The sequence below is a fragment of the Olea europaea genome, unplaced genomic scaffold (genome assembly GCF_002742605.1).
Source record: "Olea europaea var. sylvestris unplaced genomic scaffold, O_europaea_v1 scaffold1391, whole genome shotgun sequence".
NCBI lineage: Eukaryota > Viridiplantae > Streptophyta > Magnoliopsida > Lamiales > Oleaceae > Olea > Olea europaea.
This window is the reverse complement of record NW_019231432.1, coordinates 168,484-190,776: the sequence shown is the minus strand read 5'-3', so window position 1 is coordinate 190,776 and position 22,293 is coordinate 168,484. Positions and strand designations below refer to the sequence as shown.

General features: G+C 33.8%; 2 protein-coding genes and 1 long non-coding RNA gene across 4 annotated transcripts; all 3 read right to left on the bottom strand.

Annotated features, from left to right (window-relative positions):
* Positions 1–537: 537 nt before the first annotated feature.
* Positions 538–1,665, bottom strand: LOC111375626 (putative 12-oxophytodienoate reductase 11). The gene has a single exon (XM_022998481.1). It carries the CDS (start codon positions 1,541–1,543, stop codon positions 866–868), a length of 678 nt encoding a protein of 225 aa, XP_022854249.1. The 5' UTR covers positions 1,544–1,665; the 3' UTR covers positions 538–865.
* A 341-nt stretch (positions 1,666–2,006) lies between these two features.
* LOC111375628 lies at positions 2,007–2,987 on the bottom strand. The gene is made up of 3 exons (XR_002699342.1): positions 2,788–2,987; positions 2,530–2,670; positions 2,007–2,035 (listed from the first exon to the last, which is right to left on the bottom strand). It is a non-coding gene; the product is annotated as an uncharacterized LOC111375628 (long non-coding RNA).
* A 10,138-nt stretch (positions 2,988–13,125) lies between these two features.
* Positions 13,126–16,271, bottom strand: LOC111375625 (putative 12-oxophytodienoate reductase 11). 2 transcript variants are annotated; one of them, XM_022998479.1, is made up of 6 exons: positions 16,168–16,271; positions 15,328–15,444; positions 15,079–15,219; positions 14,442–14,575; positions 14,121–14,282; positions 13,126–13,999 (listed from the first exon to the last, which is right to left on the bottom strand). In XM_022998479.1, the coding sequence occupies exons 1-6, from the start codon at positions 16,176–16,178 to the stop codon at positions 13,398–13,400; spliced, it is 1,167 nt and encodes a 388-aa protein (XP_022854247.1). In that variant the 5' UTR covers positions 16,179–16,271; the 3' UTR covers positions 13,126–13,397. The 2 variants fall into 2 exon arrangements, with proteins under 2 accessions (XP_022854247.1, XP_022854248.1); XM_022998480.1 differs by having other exon boundaries at positions 16,139–16,173.
* Between the last annotated feature and the right edge of the window lie 6,022 nt (positions 16,272–22,293).

The window sequence follows — 22,293 nt, the reverse complement described above, 5'->3', positions numbered from 1 at the left end:
GGGAATAGGAGACTGGTGCAATAGATTGGGAATGATGGGAACTGGTTCAAGTGCAGTGATGGATGAATTATTTGGTTCAAGATGACGACATGTGAAAGGAGACGATGACAATTTGTCATTCTCTTTTTCTGCTTGTTTTCGAAGAAATAGTCGCAAGGCATTTTAATATTTTCGTACGAAACCATCCAAAACAAATATGACCCTGTTAACCCATTATATGAGTTTGGGGTGATTGCTAAAGAAATTAAGAATGGGGACTCAAGTTCTACTGGAGTGAAGTATTGGGACCCTAAGTGCAAAAATACCTACAAACAATTGTAAAAACATCATCAACAACACAATAATAAAAAGAAATTGCAAAACGTAAGAACGACAGTTTTAGAATCAAGAGACATTTGAAATAACTAATGCTTAGGGCCTGTTTGTATAGATTTTTAGAACTCATTTTTTCTCGAATTTATTTTCAACGAGACATTTCCCTATAATATAATTTTGCATGTGGACCCATTACTTTTCCCTACTCTTAACCATTCATTCTTCAAAAATATCATTTTACATAAAATATGTTATTAAAAAAATATACATCAGTCACGTCCTTCATAAATAATATGGAATGCAACATTCCACACATAATACAAATGGTCACAAAATTTGACAGGTGAGAGTACTTACATGGACTATTTATCACCTGTTGGGCAAAGAATACTCCTTTAAGAATAGGCAAATAGTGATTTCCCCCCTTCCATAATTGCTCTTATTATTTAATAAAAACAGTAATGCAAGATAAATAAGGAGAGACCGTTCAAATATCCAAAGCAAACAATAAATTGCTAGACGGAAAAGGATCATATCTGTTAACCATGCCCTAAGCATCTTCCAGGAATGGATAATCTGTGTAACCAATGATGGGATCCGAAACGTAGAAAGTGCTCCTATTGTACTTATTAAGAGGGGCATCCAACTCAAATCGCCTTGGTAAATCAGGATTAGCCAAGAAATGGCGTCCAAATGCAATCAAATCCGCATAATTTTCTGCAATAGCTTTGTTGCCATTAATTCTGTTATAGCCACTAGCAGCAATAAAAGTATTCTTGAAAGCATTCCTCATTGGAAGGAGTCTATGGGGGCTTTCATCCTCGGTCTCGGGCATCACCCTCGGTTCGATCGCGTGGAGATAGAGAATGTTGAACTTATTAAGTGCATTAGCCATGTAAAGTGCTAAAGCATTAGGATTTGAGTGGCTTGCCTCCATCAAATCAGAATATGGAGACAATCTTATCCCGACTCTGTAAGCTCCAATCTCGCTGACCACTGCCTCTACTACTTCAAGTGCAAATCGACACCGGTTTTCCAAGCTCCCACCGTACTCATCTATTCTATCATTTACTTCATCTTTCATAAACTGCTCAATTAAGTAACCATATGCACCATGAATCTCAACGCCATCAAATCGTGCAATAGAGAAGGCAAAATACGAGTTAAAAGGCTCCCTTTTGTTACTTGCCAATATTATTAGGCCATTCTTGAAAAATTCCAGCTGCATGCACTAGATGAAACAAATCAGGGTACTAACCTGCTTCAATAGCGTTACGAGCAGCCAACCTAAAATCATTGACTACACCAGGGATTTCATCTGTCTTCAGTCGTCTAGGGGGAGACCACTCTCCTCCTTCGTGGCCGGGGGTAATTCCCTTGTCTGTTGATGATATTGGAGCTTGTTCATTCGGCTGAAAACCTGTTAAACGAACCATAGCACATTATATATCCTTCATGAACCAAATAAACTGAGTAAACCTACTCATTTTTACTTATAGATATGATCCTACTGGTAGCATTGCTGTCTTTAAGGCACCCTTGATGCGTTTTAGTAATGATCGATAAATATAACATAAAAAACTTACTATAATTAGAGACACGGCCGGCATGCCATATTTGCATAAAGAATATTCCACCCTTCTGATGAACTGCATCTACAATTGGCTTCCATGCTTCCACTTGCTCCTTTGTCCAAACTCCAGGTGTATCTCGGAATCCACTATTAATGATTGATTAAAATGAAGATGTAATCTGGATATCTATGTGATTAGATCACTCAAATATCAGGAAAAAAAAAGTCAAAATAAAATATTTATAAATAATTTATCAATAGGCTAAACACCTCTACCTCAAAGAGCAAAAAACACACACACACAAAATCTTATGAACACATAAAAAGACGCGTGAATCTATATATAAAGCACCTTGTTTACCCATTTGAGCACAAAGATTTATATTAATTTGACCTACTTAAAAAAAAATGCACAACAAAAATAAAAGAATTTCGAATCCTAGAATAGTAAAATTTGGGCCAATAGGGCTCAGTTTAATCTATGAATTCAGTATTAGGTCTTGAGTTCAAGTTCCATCACACACACACTAAGTATGAATTCAGTATTAGGTCTCGAGTTCAAGTTTCATTAAATATACTAGCTATGTCATCATGTGAGGATAAAATTCTTTACATTGCAATTGTTATTAGAAACAACTTACCCTAGTGCAGTAGCTGATACTCCAGTTGCTTCAGTAATAAGGAGAGCACCTTTGGTAGTTCTCTGTGAATAATATAATGCCGCGTGTGGCTGTGGAATATTATTGTAAGATCTGTTTCTAACTAATGGTGCTAAAACTACTCTGTGCAAACATTAACAGAACATGTTAGAAACAAACAATGTAACCTAAATGCTAATCTAAACTAAAGCAATGAGAAAGAAACTAATTTGATGTACTAAAAATAAATCGGAATCGAACCTGTGAGAGAGACAAACTCTCCCATTTTGTAAGGAGTGAGTAGTGGAATTGTATTGGAGTTGTTACAACTTCCAGTTCCCATCCTGTTCATGCTTGAGCAAACTCTGACTCTCTGTATTTGAATTGGAGTTGATAAAATGGAAAGATAGGAATGATTATGAATTAAAGCAGGAATTGGGTGCCAACACGTACAGCCATCATTTTTGAACTATATATACTAGTACCTTAACTGCTACAATATGCTGAACAAAAAGCCAAAATGATTGGTTGAAACAGGAGAGTCCAATTTCAATTTCTTTAGTCTACCGCAGTTGCCAAACAAGAATGAGAAGAAAGTCTTTTTGTTTTTTTCCCCTCAAATTTTAAGCATTGCTGTAATTGCCAAATTGCCACACAAAAAGTTTTTTTTTTCCCCTCAAATTTTAAGATGAATAATTTAGAATGACAAAGAAGCAGAAAATAAAAATAACAAGTCAACAAATTATGATTAATCTAATGGGTTAAAATTTTACTAGTTCATTGGGTGTGTAGAGGTGACATAGATATAGCAGATAAATGGGAAAATGAACACAAAGATGTATATGGTATGATAAAGCAACGATGTTTTAGATTCTTATTTAGGCAAAACGTTAATCATATCTTAAACTAAAATTTCCATGTCATGCGCAATAGAACTAGCATAATTTGGTAACCCTAGTAGTTTAAGGTAGATTTCAGCAAGAATTAGTTCATTTCTTCTAGCAACATAGCCAGTTAAACATTTCCATAGTACTGTTGTATATATATTTCAACAACTAATCAAATTTATGGAACCAAAAAATAAAAAAATGTGGTCCGTGCTTCGGAAGAAACCCGTCATGCAAACTAAGTCCTTTTATACCGATCACTTTATATCATTTCACAACTTTCATTTGCTTCATAGAAGCAGGAGCAATCAGACAACAAGGGACGACGTTAACAAATACTACTAATTCTAATAATATGCTAATACCTCAAATTCACTTAAACATGTTGACACATAAAAATTCAGCCCAAATCGAATGGCCCAAGAAATGAAGCCCAATTGGAGGATCCCCAAATCAAATAGCCCAAAGAATGAAGCTCAATCAGACAATTCAGGATGAAGGCCCAAATAGGGAGGCCCGTGAATGCGGTAACACCATCGTCCAAACTTGCAAGTCGCCCAGGATCTGAGCGAATGGAATGTCATGCAGTCGCCCAGAGTTGCTACTCTATTCTCGCCCGAACCTTCGAGTCGCCCAAGGTCTTAGCAAACATGAAGTGTTATGGTTATCAAGAAGGGCAGTTATCAAAGCAGTTATTAAGCAGCCCTATCACGTTCCACGATTCAAGAAATTTAATCGAAAACGGTTGAAAGACAAAGAGTAATGGCAGCAGTTAAAAAAGGTAGTTCCATGACAAGTTGGCCATTACGAGGAAAGTGGGCAGTTATAGAACGATCAAGCGATTTTTAGGCAGTTGATCACAAAGAGATCATCCAGGGAGTATAAAAAGAAGAAAAGACATAGAGTAAAGGACCCCCGAATCAAAAACTCTCGAACAGAGAACATGTAATTTTAAATTTCTTAGTTTAGATTTAAACAATTTTTTCAGTAACTCGTGTGTTTGCGCCCCTTGGAGGCATTCTGTTTTTAGTTTCCGATTGTAAAGTCATAGCCAATAAAGAACACCCCTTTTTGGGACTTTGTCTCAAGAGGTTTGTCCCTTACACAATCGTCTTATCCCTTTTAATTGTTAGCGACGAACCCGTGCCAAACAATTTGGCACGCCCAGTGGGACAGTGGTTTTTGGTGTTGAAAATACAAAAGGTGAAACAATATACCTCAGAGATCAGATAAGGAAGCAGCAAGTCAGGGAGGAATCCAATCTGTGATCGAGCGATATGAGGAGCAGCATGCCTATCCACGAACAGATGGAAAGAATCAAAGCAATGACAGTCGTTACGAACCAATGACAGAGTTGAGTCCTCGAACCATGCGTGCACTACTTGGAGAACTCACACAAGATGTCATTGAACAGGTAAATCTTCGAAGTATTTATAATATGGAAAGATTTACCCAAAATGGGAATGCACATTATGACAACATGGCCAAACAACTAAACACTTTGAACGAAATAATGAATAAGTTAATAAGCCAAACATGTCAACCGGCTATACCTCTTGCAAACCACTTTCAAATTAGGACAATTGTGGGACATAATCCCTCAGTCCTAAATCCGAATCGAGGGGTAGAACCACTTTCTAGTCCCTCTACTTCAAACCAAGGGGGTGGTGCAGTGCCAAATCAGAACAATGGTAGTGGTACGCCTAACTTGGGGGGTAATCAAAATGTAAGAGATAATGTCCTGAACAATGGACAGAATACCCCACGTGTTAATGAGGGAATAGATGTTCAGGCTAATGGTAATGGCTCTAATCATGGTAACTTTGTTGCCAATCAAGGACCAAACATCAGGCCTCATGCAAATTAACCGGTTAACCAACCTGTAGGAATTCCATATGACCCCAACGTCATGTTGAGGAATCAGATTATGAAAATCGTACAGGATCAAATAGCTTTTTGGGTGCGTCCTGTCATTAGGCCGACTTACACAAAGTCATATCCTGATTGGGTAGACCAAGCATATCCATAGCCTAGAGGATATAAAGTGCCAGAATTCTCACTGTTTATCGGTTTAGGAGAGGAGTCTACTCTAGAACACATAGGGCGATTCATATTGCAAAGCCGTGATGTAACTGATTACCATAAAATGAGGCTTTTTCCTAGTTCATTAACAGGAGTAGCTTTTCCTGGTTCATCAACTTGCCAGCGAACTCTGTTCAAACATGGCAACAATTGGAACAGTTATTCCACGCTCAGTTTTATAAAACTAAGTCTGAAGTCACTTTGGCTGATTTGGCGAATCTACGTCAAATGCCAAACGAATGGGCAGAAAGTTTTCCCCAAAGGTTCAAGACAGCAAGAAGCAAGTGTTTTGTACTTCTGCCCGAAAAAGAATTTGTCAAAATCGCTCAGGGTTGTTTGAGCTTTGATTTAAAAAAGAAATTCCAGGACAAGAAATTTCCTGACCTTTTCCAGTTGAGTACGAATGTGATTAGGTATGAACGACTGATAAGAGAGGAAGAGCAGATGAAAAATTCTAGTAAAGAGACTTATTACAAAGACCCAAATTTTAACGTTCATACAATCAGGGACGAGTCATACGATCAGGCCGAAATGTGTTTGATCGAACTGGTCAAAGGAAATACGTATACTTGTCCTATAATGGCTAAGCCTAGACCATCAGGCAAAGATGAGCCCATGAAAGATGGAAACATAAAGGCTAGAACGTTCTCGTTCAATGTAACCAAAGCTGACATTATATTTGATAAATTATGTAGGGATAAGCAGATAAAGCTGAGTGATCAGTATAAATTGCCAAACCCTGAACAAATTAAGGGTAAAAAATATTGTAAGTGGCATAATGCATGGTCCCATTTGACTAACAATTGCTTGGTTTTTCGCCATGTATTGCAGGATGCCATTGAATCAGGACGAATTACGTTCGACGATAAGAAGAAGATGGCAGTGGATGAAAGTCCTTTTCCATAGCCACTTGGAGTAAACATGGTGACGTCTGGTTTCAAAAACAAGTTGTCAAAATTCAAGTTGATCATAGATGATGGAGAAGAGGATCCTAGAACACATCCCAGTGTTTTTGAACGAATCAAGGGGAAAGAACCAAAAAAGGACGAAGACGTCCTGTGTGCAAGATGTAAAAGAGAAGTGAGTGGAAACACGGAGAAACTAGGGATATGGTAACATCCCCATCGCCCTACTTTCTTCCCAAACACTCAGCCTGGTAGAGGGCGAGGTACATCATTCTATAGAGGACCGCCTTTTGAGAGGCAGTTCAGGCCAGCAGATAATGGGAGAACATTCAGGCCATAACCTCGCTGGTCAAATGTATGACATTCGTTCCAGTATAATGCAGGAAGAGTAGTACCCTTCGATGAGATGACTAGAACCCAACAAAGGCGTTTTCAACGAAACTATGGACGAATGATGAGGCAGCAACAGGGAGTTTCACATCCTAAAGCGCCTAAACTACTCAGGGTAACCAATCAAAATGTTCTCAAAGATAGTGAAGAGACCGGTACAGATGAATCAATGAAAGAACTGCCAGAAACTTCTTCTAGGAGATCAAAGTTTAAGCGGGACAAAAGGGATGGAGAAAATTCAGATCAGCCCCTTACTATCCAGTTCGGTACGTTACCTCCAGTCGTGGCCAATAATTACTTATTGGCCAATGAATTTAAGAATAAAGAAAAAGAAGAAGAAGAAAGGGAGGACAACGAAGGAGAGACTTGCGTGCTGGAATGTGAAGAAGGCCAGACTTCTAGAGAGGCTCACAATGATGAAGAAGACGACGGGATGACAGAATCGAAGAAGAAATCGACCTAGAAGCAGAAAGAAGAAGGACAGGAGTATCGCACAATACTCTGTTGAAGCAACTACATCGATAGGGAGTTCGCAAAGTAGACTTGTTGGGAGAACCATCTGGGCGTCTTTTCAATTTCTACGTACTGTACGGGACGTCCAAAAGGAAGAAGAGGGTGCCTCACTCTGAAAAGTATGGATCACCTCCAAGAATAATGCCCCCTCCCACAGGTTGGGTAACTGATGAGGAAGCATTAGAAAACAGTAAGGAGGAGATTCAGGAGACAGAGGCTCAGCACGATATGCTGCACGTCGACTTATCACAGGGGGATAATTCGACAGAAAACAAGCAGGAAGTAGAAATAGAGGCTGTCGAAAAGGTTATTTTTAAATGGTCATGCATGAAATTGACTAAACACTTGAGGCCATTGTACGTTAAAGTTCTAGTTAACGGCATCCCTGTGACAAAAGTGCTTATCGACAATAGAGCAGCTATAAACACCATTCCATCTAGGATGATGAGGAAGTTCGCAAAGACGAAGGGTGACATGATTCCTACAGAAGTCATCCTTACGAGTTTCAATGGAGGAGCAACTTCAGCTAAGGGAGTTATGCCATTGGACATAACTATAGGGACGACTACTAGGACCACAGTCTTCTTTGTAATAGACGGTCCTACTAGTTACAATGTAAGTGATGCGATTGGCCGAAGCGAGTATAACTCTTTTCTTAAAATGAATTTGCCACGCATCAGTGCTAATGGTTTTTCGACAGTCATCTCCCAAGATACAACAACCACGTCAAGCCATAGGAGCACTCCAAATGATTTCGACCAGCAAACTCGAATGGAATTCCCTCTCTACCAAGGAAATGAATGAAAATGCTATGAAATTAGAAAGGAAAGAATTGTAAGAGGAGAATGAATGATCAATACAATTGGTGTACCCAAAACCATGTCCATAGGATTCTATTCATAGATGTAGAAATTGTGTAAATGAAGTTGTATGGGCCAAAACATGCATCCTTTCAAAAAGTTGCAACACTTGGCCAAAACCTGCATCATTTCGGAAAGTTACAACACTTCATTTTTTCCAACTTTGGTCCGTAATTTCTCATTCATCCGAAATTGATTTCGAGATTCCAAATATACCACGAAAATCTACTCGACGAGTAGAATAAGTTTGTTTATTTACTTTTGTAATTTGACCATCAGATCAAGTCCGAATATTTGGTCGAAGTTGACACGTAATCACACATTTTTATTTTTCACTTTTACACACCTTTTCATTTTCCAGTTTTTGGTTAATTATTTGAACCAATTCCTACATTGTCTACAATTAAAGTAGAAAAAAGAGTTTTAGAATGGTGAATTTTTTGAAAATTTGTGGTTAAGTGAAAGGGAATTTTTTTTTAATTTACGTGAAAATGATTTTATTTTGAGAATGTATATTTGAAACTGAGTTTAATGGGAAAAAAAGTTTTGAAATAACGGCAGACAAACAGGAGCTTAACTTAAAGTTTTCAAACAAAAATTAAGCCCTTTTTTGGGCTCTGTTTATTCAAAAAATGCAAACTCATTTTCAACTATGTACTCTTCCATAAAATAATATTACACGTAAATCCAAAAAGTTATCCTTATCCTTTAACCACAGATTCTCCAAAAAATACTATTTCAAAACACATTTTCTCCCAACATCTCATTTATATGGAGTCCAAACAGGGGCTAAGTTAGCTTCCTCGGAATACTCTTCTACGTAAGGGTGGCAAACGGATCGTGTAGCTCGTCGGCTCGTCAGCTAGCCAGCTCAACTCGTTAAAATGGGGCTCGTGGACAACTCAAGCTCGTAAAACAAAAAAGCGCCCGAGCCGAGCAGACCGAACAGGCAAGCCGCTCGTGGCTCGTTGAATGCGAGCCACGAGCCAGCTCATTCAAGACACGAGCCAAGTCGCTCGTGGCTTGTCTTGATCAGTGACCAAATCGGTCACTTTTTTTAAAAAAGTGACTGTTTTGGTCACTTTTCACTAACGTTTCGTCAGTGATTGACACCAATCACTGAAGTTTTATTTTTACTTTTTTCTTTTTTCTTCCTCCTATTCTATAAATAGCATAATAATTTGCCCAAAATTTTCATAAACTCTCTCAACTTTCAATTCTCAATTTCTCAATATCTCAAGATTCTCAACACTCTTTCTCTTTACACTCAATTAGTCTATAATTATACAATATAGTCATTAATATAGATTCATTTTTTCAACACTCTTTCTCTTAACTCTCAATTAGTCTATAATTATACAATATAGTCATTAATATAGATTCATTTTTTCAATTTAATCATCTTCAATTTCAATTCATTTTTACAATTCAATCATCTTCCTATATCATCTATTATTTCTATATTTTATCTTCACAATTCACAAAATGAAATGGATCCATGCTCATTTGTCGAGGACTTGTTCAATATCGGAGGCAAATCACCTACGATGCCGCAAAGTCAATATTGAAATCAATTTTTCAGTCTAAATGAAGTACCAATTCTTAAAAATATTCCACATTTGGATTTGGATGCGGACCCCAGCAATAATACAAATTATCCAATTGATTAGAATGACATCAATGTTCTCGAAGCCCAAAAGGAACAAGAGGAGGAAGAACACGAGTTAAACATTCCCAATGCTAGAAGGAAGCGAAAGGAAAAAAATAGGCAAAATGTTGTGATCACTTTAAATTGATTTCGACGGGCCGAGATGTCAATGGAGTCCTCGAGTCCAAAGCAGTATGTAAATACTGTCGACAATAATTGGCATGATAAAAAGGCATTGATACCACCCACCTTAATGGGCACTACAAAGCGTGTGCTGCCAAATATGGACTTCTTCAAGCCAGTCAAATACAACTGCAATTTGGTAGTCCAGGAGCCGGTACTACAATTTCGCCCCTCACTATGTGGATATATTCAGAGAAAAATGCTTGAATAGGAATGATGAAATTTATTGCTGGTGCTGAGTTGCCTTTTACAATAACGAACAACCAACATTTCGTCTCATACGTGAAAAAATATCTTCAATCGAAGTACGTTGGGATAAGTCAAAACACTCTTCATTCAGACACAATAGAGTATTTCTTCAAATAGAAAACAATTAATTTTGAATTTACAAAAATATGGTGGTGTTATATCTTTAACTTTGGATATATGCATAAAAAAAGTTATTACTTAAATTATTGAATTCTCACATAACGCTAATAATATATATAATGCGATTATGACTATTATTAAATAATATTGTTACGAAAGTTTCGACAATGCTAATGTTAATAAAGTAGTTATCGATAAATTGTATAGGGTATTGTAACCTGATTTCGGTGGTTATTTGTTTTATTTTCGTTGTGTGTGTTATATTTTAAATTTAATTGTGCAAGATGGTTTGAAACACATTAAAGGTAAAATACAAAGAATTAGAAATACACTAATATATATCACGATCTCCCCTAGTAGAAAACAAACATTTGAGGAATTTTATGTCGAATTTGGGGAGTCGAATTCTAACACATTTGTTAGTGACGTAAGTCATAGATGGAACTCCACTTACTTATTGTTAAAGTCATGTGAATATTTTGAATATTTAATAATTGAGTTTTACAACAATATGCATATTAGAAACGATGACGAAACTATTCTGAACGAATCCAATCAGCTTTTAGCTTTAAAGGTTAAAAGATTTTTGACAAGTTTTTATGATAGTACAAATATTTTATTTGGAATTTACTATCCCTCTAGCTATATGATGCTATAACATCTTTATATAGTTGCAAGGACCTTTCATAAATACAAAAATGACCCTGATTTTAGTGCAATTATATACTCTATGGAATCGAAGTTTAGAAAATACCGAAAAGACTTACTTATGATATAATTTATCGGAAACCAAATATATAATTGATCAAATTTCTAAAACTTTAACTTTTGGTACACTTATCACATATAGAAATTTAGAACGAACTTTAAATGAAACGTATAATTTATATGCTGAACGAATGGGTACAAATGTTAGTCGAGTACCCTGTGCGCCTACTCCTTCTATTAAACTTGAAGAAGACGATATTGAAATATATAATTTATTTCAAGGCATTAGCACGTATAGGTATGATTCAAATGCAATAGGTTCATCTTCGTCTAGTAATACTTTGTCTGTTGCATCTCCATCTGCCCAAATATTAGATGGAAGTGTAAATAATTTGTCTGCTGAATTAGTTAATTACTTTAACCATAATATGTCTACTAATAAAATGATTAAAAAAATTTTGAAAATGTTATTGAATTCTGGCGGAGGTACGAACGATGATAACTAGTAGTTTTCGCAATTGCAGAAAAATTACTGACACCTCTGATTAGTACTGTAACTTCAAAGTCTGCTTTTAGTACAAGTAGGAGAGTTTTTTTCGAGGTCATGAGTCGACTGAAAGAGGATATTTTAGAAGCATTGATGTGCGTGAAGTTTGGCAGGACACTCATTTTCGAATATAAGATAAATATGCTAAAATTACATGTCGTCAAGTAAGTGATATTTAATTATACAAGTTTAATCACAATTTCTTATTTTATAATACCTTTTTAATTATTTTTAAAAATTGTACACGTTAAAAGTTCTTTGTGTACAAATTTTAACTCTGCCTACTCAAAATTTGAGTAGCCGGTCCCAAGTCTGGATAAAGAATAAGGGTTTATGTTTTTTCTATTTAAAAAAAAAAGAAAAAAATCAATTCAATCAAATATTTTTGCTCGATTTATTTATTTTTTGTTAAAAAAAAAAGTTTTTGTTTTATCTAATTTCAGCATACAATAAAAAAAAAAAAAAAAAAGCTCGCGAGCCCAAGTTCAGCTCGCCCCATGAGTAATTAGCTGAGCTGAGCTTCGTTTTTAAGAGCGCGAACTAGGCTCGTTACGAGTATGAGCCGAGCTGTGGGTTAAAGTGTTGGCTCGACCCATTGTCATTCCTACTTCTACGAGAAGGAAAATAAAAAATATTGTGAGGGTGTTTAATTGAGATTAAAATTAGATTTTTTTAATAGATTGTGGTAGAAGTTTTTGAAACATGTAGTTGAAAATTTGTGAGACCTATGAAATATGTTGTTAGTATAAATTGTTTGATTTTGACTTAAATTAAAATTAGATTTTAATCAAAACCAAATAGGCTCTATATATCTAATCCCTTGTTTGACCCAATTTTATCTAAAAATTATTTTTTTAAAATTTATTTTTAATTAATTATTTTTCAATAAAATAATTATATCCGTAAATTCATATTTTTTTCCTCTATTTTTAAAGACACATATTCTAAAAAAATATTTTTCATTTCAAATAATTTCTCTTAAACAAGCACTAAAGGCTGTTTGGGAGTTTTGAGGTTCCAGTTATGGACGTTTTTAAATTATAGATTTTAGTGTTTATGAGCAGATTAATTTTGTGTTTTAGTATTGGTTTCTAAAACAATCAAACTTATACTTGAGAGTTTATTATTTATCAGTTCTAAAAGTTTTTAAAAGAATAAATTTACATATGTGCCTCTTAATGATATTTTTAATTATAATTTCTGGTATGGCAAGTTTTTGAAGAAGAGGTTCGCACATGACGTGTCCTTGTCATTTAAGAAATTGCAAAAATGTAAGAACAACAGTTTTAGAATCACAAGACATATTTGAAATAAATAATGCTTAGAGCATGTTTGGTACAAATTCATAGAACTCATTTTTCCCCGATTTTATTTTTGATAAGACATTTCCCTATAAATTAATTTTGCGTGTCAACCCATTACTTTTTCCTACTTTTAACCTCTCATTCTTCAAGATATCTTTCTTTTTAAAAATATGTTCTTAAAAAAATATACATCAATCACATCATTCATAAACAATACGGAATGCAATATTCCACACACAATACAAATGGTCACAAAATTTGACAGTTGAGAGTTCTTACATGGACTATTTATCACCTGTCGGGCAAAGAGTACCCCTTTAAGAATAGGCAAATAGTGATTTCCCCCCTCCATAATTGCTCTTATTATTTAATAAAAACAGTAATGCAAGAAAAATAAATAAGGAGAGACCGTCCAAATATCCAGAGCAAACAATAAATTGCTAGACGGAAAAGGATCATATCTGTTAACCATGCCCTAAGCTTCTTCAAGGAAAGGATAATCTGTGTAACCAATAATGGGATCCGAGATGTAGAAAGTGCTCCTGTCGTACTTATTAAGAGGGGCATCCAACTCAAATCGCCTTGGTAAATCAGGATTAGCCAAGAAGTGGCGTCCATAGGCAATCAAATCCGCGTAATTTTCTGCAATAGCTTTGCTGCCATTATTTCTGTTATAGCCACCAGCAGCAATAAAAGTATTCTTGAAAGCATTCCTCATAGAAAGGAGTCTATGGGGGCTTTCATCCTCGGTCCCTGGAATCACACTTGCACCTCTCACCCTTGGTTCAATAGCGTGGAGATAGAGAATGTTGAACTTATTAAGTGCATTAGCCATGTAAGTTGCTAAAGCATTAGGATTTGAGTCGCTCGCCTCCATGAAATCAGAATACGGAGACAGTCTTAGCCCGACTCTGTTAGCTCCAATCTCGTTAACCACTGCCTCTACTACTTCAAGTGCAAACCGACACCGGTTTTCCAAGCTCCCACCATACTCATCTGTTCTATCATTTACTTCATCTTTCATAAACTGCTCAATTAAGTAACCATTTGCACCATGAATCTCAACACCATCAAATCCTGCAATACAGAAGGCAAAATTTGAATTAAAAAGACTCCTTTTGTTACTTGCCAATATAATTAGGCCATTCTTGAAAAATTCCAGCTGCATGCACTAGATAAAACAAATCAGGGTACTAACCTGCTTCAATAGCGTTACGAGCAGCCAACCTAAAATCATTGACTACACCAGGGATTTCATCTGTCTTCAGTCGTCTAGGGGGAGACCACTCTCCTCCTTCGTGGCCAGGGGTAATTCCCTTGTCTGTTGATGATATTGGAGCTTGGTCATTCGGCTGAAAACCTGTTAAACGAACCATGGTAGATTATAAATCCTTCCCGAACCAAATAAACAGAGTTAACCTACACACTTTTACAGATAGATTTGATCCTACTGGTAGCATTGCTGTCTTTGAGGCACCCTTGATGTGATCAATAAATGTAGCATAAAAAACTAACTTACTATGATTAGACACACGGCCGACATGCCATATTTGCATAAAGAATATTCCACCCTTCTGATGAACTGCATCCACAATTGGCTTCCATGCTTCCACTTGCTCCTTTGTCCAAACTCCAGGTGCATTTCGGAATCCACTATTAATGATTGATTAAAATGAAGACGTAATTTGGATATCTATGTGATTAGATCACTCAAAAATAAGGAAAAAAAGTCAAAATCAAATATTTATAAATGATTTATCAATAGGCTAAACACCTCTATCTCAAAGAGCAAAACACACACACACACACACACGCACGCACACACACAATCATATGAACACATACAAAAAGACGCGTGAATCTATGTATAAAGCACCTTGTTTGCCCATTTGAGCACAAAGATTTATATTTATTTGACCAACTTAAAAAAATGCACAACAAGAATAAAAGAATTTCGAATCCTAGAATAGTAAAATTTGGGCCAATCAGGCTCAGTTTAAGCTATGAATTCAGTATTAGGTCTCAGGTTCAAGTTCCAAATACTAACTATGAATTTAGTATTAGGTCTCGAGTTCAAGTTTCATCAAATATACTAGCTATGTCATCACGTGAGGATAAAATTCTTTACATTGCACTTGTTATTAGAAACAGCTTACCCTTGTGCAGTATCTGATACTCCAGTAGCTTCAGTAATAAGGAGAGCACCTTTGGTTGTTCTCTGTGAATAATACAATGCCACGTGTGGCTGTGGAATATTATTGTAAGATCTGTTTCTAGTTAATGGTGCTAAAACTGCTCTGTGCAAACATTAACAGAACATGTTAGAAACAAGCAATGTAACCTAAATGCTAATCTTAATTAAAGCAATGAGAAAGAAACTAAATTGATATACATCCGAATCGAACCTGTGAGAGAGATCAAACTCTCCCATTTTGTAAGGAGTGAGGAGTGGAATTGTATCGGAGGGGTTACTATAACTTCCAGTTCCCATCCCTTTCATGCTTGAACAAAATTCTGACGCCCTGTATTTGAATTATAGTTGATGAAATGGAAAGATAGGAATGATTATGAAGTAGGAATTAGTTCATTTCTTCTAGCAACATAGCCAGCTAAACATCTTCATAGTGCTATTTTATATAATATTTCAACAACTAATCAAATCTATGGAACCAAAAAATAAAAACATTGAAGAATAAAAATGTCTTCCGTGCTTTGAAAGAAACCAGTCACATAAACTAAGTCCATTTATACCGATCACTTTATATCACTTAGCAACTTTCATTTGCTTCATAGAAGCAGCAGCAATCGGACAACAAAAAGGAGCCTAGGACGCCTTTAACAAATACAACAAACTAATTCTAATATGCTAATACCTTAATTCCACTTAAACCAATTGTCCATCACTTACTGTGTAGATACCATGTAAATCAATATACAGCATTCTTAACACTTGAACAATATTACCCGAAAGCATGTTGGTGTGTGTGCGCTTATTTATGCTATTTAAGCCTAATTTTACAATGTGCCCAGAGAATTGGTGCCACAATACATTAATTAACAAGCAAAATCTAGAACTTAAATCTGGCAAACAAAAAGCACAAAAAATCAAATAGAACTTCAAAAACCTAACAAAAAAAAAAAAAGAGCTTCTCATGAACACATCGCCAAAAATCGGCACATTTATCCCACAATGGGAAGGGGGGAAAAAGAGCAAACCAAAGCCTTTAGATGAGAAGAAAGCTTACAAGTTGCACATCAACTATCCGGCAATCTGAAAGGCTAAATCTGAAAGTCACCAGAGAGAAGTCGAAAGCGTACTTGTCTTCTGGTGGGGCGTCAACATCTGCTGTCCCATTTTTCTCTGTCCATCTTTAATTGACACGTGGTAAAAAAAAAAAAGTTGAAACCCAATCTTAAGGGTGCGTATGGCCCCGCCCTAAAATTTTGTTAGGGAAGTAAATCGGGGGATATGTCCCAACAAGTCAGGGAACAAGAGTTACCTGTACACTGCACTTATAAGAAATCAAATTTCATATTTTAGAAATCGAACCCCCACACTGCAACATGTGGTTAATAATTAATATGTTATCTTCGTTTAGCCTATTTAGTCCATCTTTGAGCCATCTTATAGGAAAAAATACATTATTCATGTTAAATTAATAAAAAATACGTGATTAAAAAATAAGGAAAAATTTTAGATTTGTGTTTAATATTATTTTATTAATGAATGTGTGATTAAAATAAGTCAAATCACTGTTAAAAATGTATTTTTTTGAAAATAATGTGGCTCAAATAAGTCCTAATCAACCACTAACCTACTAAAATGTATCAAGAATTAATTGGGTGAATAGTATAATTAGATTGCAAGTTTTGGAGTTTAATAGTAGACAAATTCAAATTGTTTTGTCTACCGACAAACAAGAATGAGACGAAAGCAACGAGATTGTGCAACAAAAGAAATACGAATTCTGGAAGAATCCTCCAGGAATGTGGAAGTTATAGATCTTAGTGCAGCCACTGTACTAAAAGTTAGTCATTGAAGTTAAAAAGTTGAACCCTGCTCCCTGTCCCGGGTCAGGGACAGGGTCAGGGACAGGGGCGCCACGTGGCGTCCCCTATTGGAGGGGCGCCGGCCAGTCTCCAATAGGGGGGCACCACGTGGTGCCCCTGTCTTTCTCCCTATCCCTGACCCGGGACAGGGAGAATTATTTTAAAAAGTTTAAAGTATATGTGTTTGCTTGTTAGTGATTTTGATAATTGATTTTTTAATTATTAGAGATAAAGTTGGTTCTATATGTGATAGAAGAATTCAAAAATGACTATTGAAATAGTGAAATAACAGTAAAAAAATTGATTTTAATTGACTTAAAATCTGTACCAAATAAGCATTATATAAGATCTTGTTTGAGCCACATTATTTTCTTTAGAATGCATTTTTGAATAGTGTATTGATGAAAAATGTGTAGTTAAAAATTCAAGAAAAGTTTTGAATTTGCATATAATATTATTTTATTAAAATACGTGAGGTTGAAATGATGTCAAATCACAATTCAAAAATGTATTTTTTTTTTAAAAAATATGGCTCAAACATACCCTAAATCACAAACCAAAAAGTCTGCACTTTCGGCCCCGTTTGGCCCCCATTTTGTGGAGATGAAAATGGATGGAATAGTTTTTTTTTTTTTTTTTGAAAAATAAGTGGTTGAAAAATAAGGAAAATTTTTTAATTTACGTATAATATTATTTTATGAAAAATTGTGTAGTTAAAAATATGATAAAAAAATGAAATATAATATAATGAAAATTAATGGGGGTCAAAGAGGGGCTCGATATGGAATCCAACTCCCTTGACTTGCAATGCGAATTATGACAAACCACCACGTTCAATTGGCTTTGCACAAGATCATAATTAGTGTCGAACGATCACTCTTATGTTGATGCATCATTTGCATCTCTTGATTACAACAGATAAATTATAAATATGGTTATTGCTTCATCCCAAAATCATAGATCTTATGAGAATTATATCTCAAAAAATAATTGTTGAAGAGTCAAATCTATATAGTCACGTCGAAAATGTATACTTTTGACGTAGAATCCAAATGTCGTAACTATGTCAAAGAACACCCAAACGATACAAAGTCCAGGACTTGTCTGGGAGGGATTCCAGCCAAATTTTTAGGAAAAAAATTGACCGTTAACAAACCACACACACCTGCAAGAATTCTAGCCAAAAAAGGGGTGGCTGCAGCAGCCATCATTCACTAATTATGTGAAATGTCAAAAAAATCCCTATGATGGTTTGGAATGATCAAAATGTAAGACGCCATGGTCTTTTCATTACATTTTCTATTTGACTGGTTGGTTTATTCAAAAATTGCTGCAACCTTGTGGACCCCATTTATTGTAGCCAACGGACGAAATTTTGCTTATTCTGGGAGAAGCACTCCGAAACGGCACCCAAAGAAATTGTGGAGAATCTTCCTGTTTGTGCAGCGCCCAAAAGTCCAAAAAAAAAAAAAAAAAAAAAAAAAAAAAAGACAAAAACCAAAAAAAAAAAAAAAAAAAAGAAAGAAAATAGCACAAGACAAGTCACTAGGAGCAGACGATGTTGAAATTACATAGCCTGTTACGTTCGGTTTGTCATGCCTTCTAGAAAGTGAAAAGAAATTTTTGAAATTCAAAAACTGTTTTTAAACTCGTTTAACCTCTGTTTGATAGTAATTTTTCATATCAAAAAATTAATTTTTTTATCTTTATTTCACTACTTGCCATTATTTTTTACTTCTGCACTTAAAGGTGGGATCCACTTTTTTCACTAACAATCAAAAAATCAATTCTCATAATCACTACCGAACAGACCCTCAATTAATTTTATGAAAGTGTTTTTACTAGTTACAAGAGCTTTAAAAAAAGTTGGTCCAATATAACTTCCTCTACGAGTACTTCTGGAATAGAAAATTCTTTTAAAAATTAAGGTAGCTTCCTCCAAAAGTTATTTTATATAAAGCAAAAGCAAAAAACAAAAACTATACCAAACAGGGAGTATATTTTCTAGTGAAAAGATTTTTTAGAAGAAACAAAGGCGATATAATTTCCTCTAAAAGCATTTCGAGAATAAAAAGTTGTTTTAGACCTGAACCACCGTTTGTCTACCATTAAAGTACGAAAACAAGTTTTTAAATGGTGGATTTTTTGAAAATATGTGGTTAAACAGAATAATATTGTTTTTTTTTTTTTTTTAGTTTACTTGCAAATTATGTTATTCTGAGAATGTTTATTTCAAATGAGTTTGAGAAAAAAAATTGAAATAATGGTAGACAAATAGAGGCTTAACTTATAATTCCCAAACAAAAATTAAGCCCTTTTTGGGCTCTATTTTTTAAAAAAATGCATTTTTTTTAAAACTTATTTTCAACTACGCACTCCTCTATAAAATAATATTACATATAAATTTAAAAATATTTTCTTATCTTTTAACCACGAATTCTTTAAAAAAATCACTGTTTCAAAACTCATTTTCTCCCAAAATCTCATTTATATGGATTCCAAATGGGGGCTAAGTTAGCTTCCTCACAGTCTTCTGCCCTTCTACCAGAAAGAAAATCAAAAACATTGTCTATCTAATCTCTTGTTTGACCCAATTTATCTAAAAATTACTTTCTTTTTCAAATTTATTTTTTCAATAAAAATAATTATTTCCTAGAATTCATATATTTTTTCTCTATTCTAAAGACACGTATTCTAAAAAAAAATATTTTTTATTTCAAATAATTTCTCTCAAACAAACATTAAAGGCTGCTTGGGAGTTTTGATTTCCAATTATGGACATTTATAAGTTATCTATTTTAGTGTTTATGAGCAGATTGATTTTGTGGTTTTAGTATTGGTTTTTAAATTAATCAAACTCATACTTGAGAGTTAATTATTTATCAGTTTTAAAAGAATAAATTTGTATATAAGCATCTTAGTGATATTTTTAATTATAATTTTTAGTATGAAATTTTTTACTTATAAATGATATTTTATTTATAAGTAGTTTTTACATATAAAATGTTATATATATACTTATAGTTAAAATTGTAAGTTAGTTTTTTTTTTTTTAATACATATAAGAAAATTTTATAGTTATAAGATAACTTTTAACTAATTTTTACACATAAGTGAATTTTTACTTTAAAGAAATTTTTATTTTTTTATAAGAAATTTTTGTCTTATTAGTAATATTTTTACACAAAAGTGAATTTTATTATATAAATAAATTTTACTTATAAATTAATTTTTTTAGTTTATGTATTCTTATTTACAATTTCGTTGAAAATTAAAATGTTGGCTGAAAATAATTATTCTATATAGTAATTCAAAATAATATGAGAAACTGTCAAGATTCTCCGATTTGATGAGTTGAGAGAAAATAGTCAACATTACACTACATTGATTTTGGATTATATTTAAATCACCCAAAACCAATGTGTCAAAAAAAAATTAGAAAGCACTGATTTTTCCAGCCTCTTGTAATCGGTGACACCCAAAACTAGTCGAAATTGATTGAAACAACTCTCAAGTAGGACCCAACGGCCATTTGGTAGGACTTTTGAGTAAGTGAAAATTACAACTAGAGTTGTTTTTAAAGTTTGCATTGCATAAATCAAATTTTAAGTTTCATCTTTCATAATTCAAGCTATAATTAGTTATTTACATTTATTAAATAAAGTAATTAGCACATAGCATCCGTACATTTCCTACTATTGTGAAAAACGTCACAACCTTTCATTTTTTGGTATTTTCACCATTATTTTCACGTTTCATTGCACAAAAGTCAATTTCATGCATATTTCCAATTAAAACTGTGAAATGACAAATATACCATTCTATTTAAAATAAAAAAAAGGGAAATAACTAATTGCAATCATAGTCCCAAATTTTTAAAAAAGTGCAACTGAGTCCCAAATAAATTATTAAAAGAGTAATTATCACACAATGTCCCTACATTTCACTATATCGTGAAAAAGTCCATAGATTTATTTTTTTAACACATTCACCTTTAGGCGGTGTTTAAGTCCCATTTTTAGGAAAAATGCATTTTAGAATAGTGAATTAATGAAAAATGTGTGTTTGAAAAATAAAGAAAAGTTTTTGATTTACATGTAATATTATTTTAATAAATAATGCGTTGTTGAAAAGAAGAGAGAGAAAAATAAATTTTGGAATTAATGGGAATAAAAAAAGGCCTTAATTACACCTTTAACTGTGCAGACCATCATTTCTATCCATTTTCATCTAATTTCTCAATAAAATGTGTGAAATGGCTAATATACCATCCTATTTAAATAAAAAAGAAAATTAATTTTTAAATTTCTATTTTTTAATAATTTATTTCGGACTTGTTCTGCACGTTTTTTTATAAAAAAATAATTTCTAATTTTTAAAATTTTTATTTTTAGACTTATTTGCACTTTTTTTTAAAAAAAAAAGGGGTTATTGTTGCAATTAGTTCTTTATTTTTTTTAAAAATAAAAATAATAAATTTAACTAGCAGGGTATAATCGTCATTTCACAGCTTTTATTGAGAAATTAGATGAAAATGGATAGAAATGATGGTTTGCGCAATTAAAAGTGTAAATAAGGTTGAAAATGTCAAAAAATAAAAAGTAGAGATGTTTTTCACAATAATAGTGAAATGTACGCTTTACTAATTTATTTGGGATTTGTTTACATTTTTTTTAAAAAATGACTATGATTGCAATTAGTTTTTTCTTATTTTTATTTATATAGAAGAGAATATTCGTCATTTCACAGCTTTTAATTGATAAAATGACATTTATGCAATGAAATGTGGAAGTAAGGGTGAAAATACCAAAAAATGAAAAGTAAGAACCTTTTCCACAATAATAGTGAAAGGTAAAGACGTTATTTGCTAATTACCTTAGTAAATAAATATATTATTAATAATTAATCACTAATTAAACCATTGTTTGATTCATATTATTTTCAAAATATATTTTTCTCTCTCTTCTTTTCAATCACAATAAAATAATATTACACATATCCAAAACTTTTATTTATTTTTTAATAATCACACATTCTCCATCAATCTACTCTTTAAAAATACATTCTTATAATAAAATGGACTTTAAATAACATCCATTTTTTTGCGTCTAATCATCTCTCTCCAATAACTTTACTCTCTGAAACAAATGAAACCAATTTACTTTCCACAACTTATAGGCACTAATAGCAACAGTCGAAAATGATTAGCGCTGCCTATTTCAACGTCAGTGTTGGTGACACCGTCACTCCATTAGATGTAGTGCACTACCATGGAAGAAAATTCAAGTGCAAACCCAAGAGTTGGAGGCTCTAGGCACAAG

What these genes read in the sequence shown, in the direction of transcription:
- LOC111375626 (XM_022998481.1), bottom strand. Translation starts at nt 1,543, where the DNA reads ATGCAGCTGGAATTTTTCAAGAATGGCCTAATAATATTGGCAAGTAAC.
- LOC111375625 (XM_022998479.1), bottom strand. An exon ending in GTATCAGATACTGCACAAGG is followed by an intron (nt 14,576 to 15,078) that starts GTAAGCTGTTTC and finishes AATCATTAATAG; the next exon opens with TGGATTCCGAAATGCACCTG. An exon ending in CGGCCGTGTGTCTAATCATA is followed by an intron (nt 14,283 to 14,441) that starts GTAAGTTAGTTT and finishes TTCGTTTAACAG; the next exon opens with GTTTTCAGCCGAATGACCAA.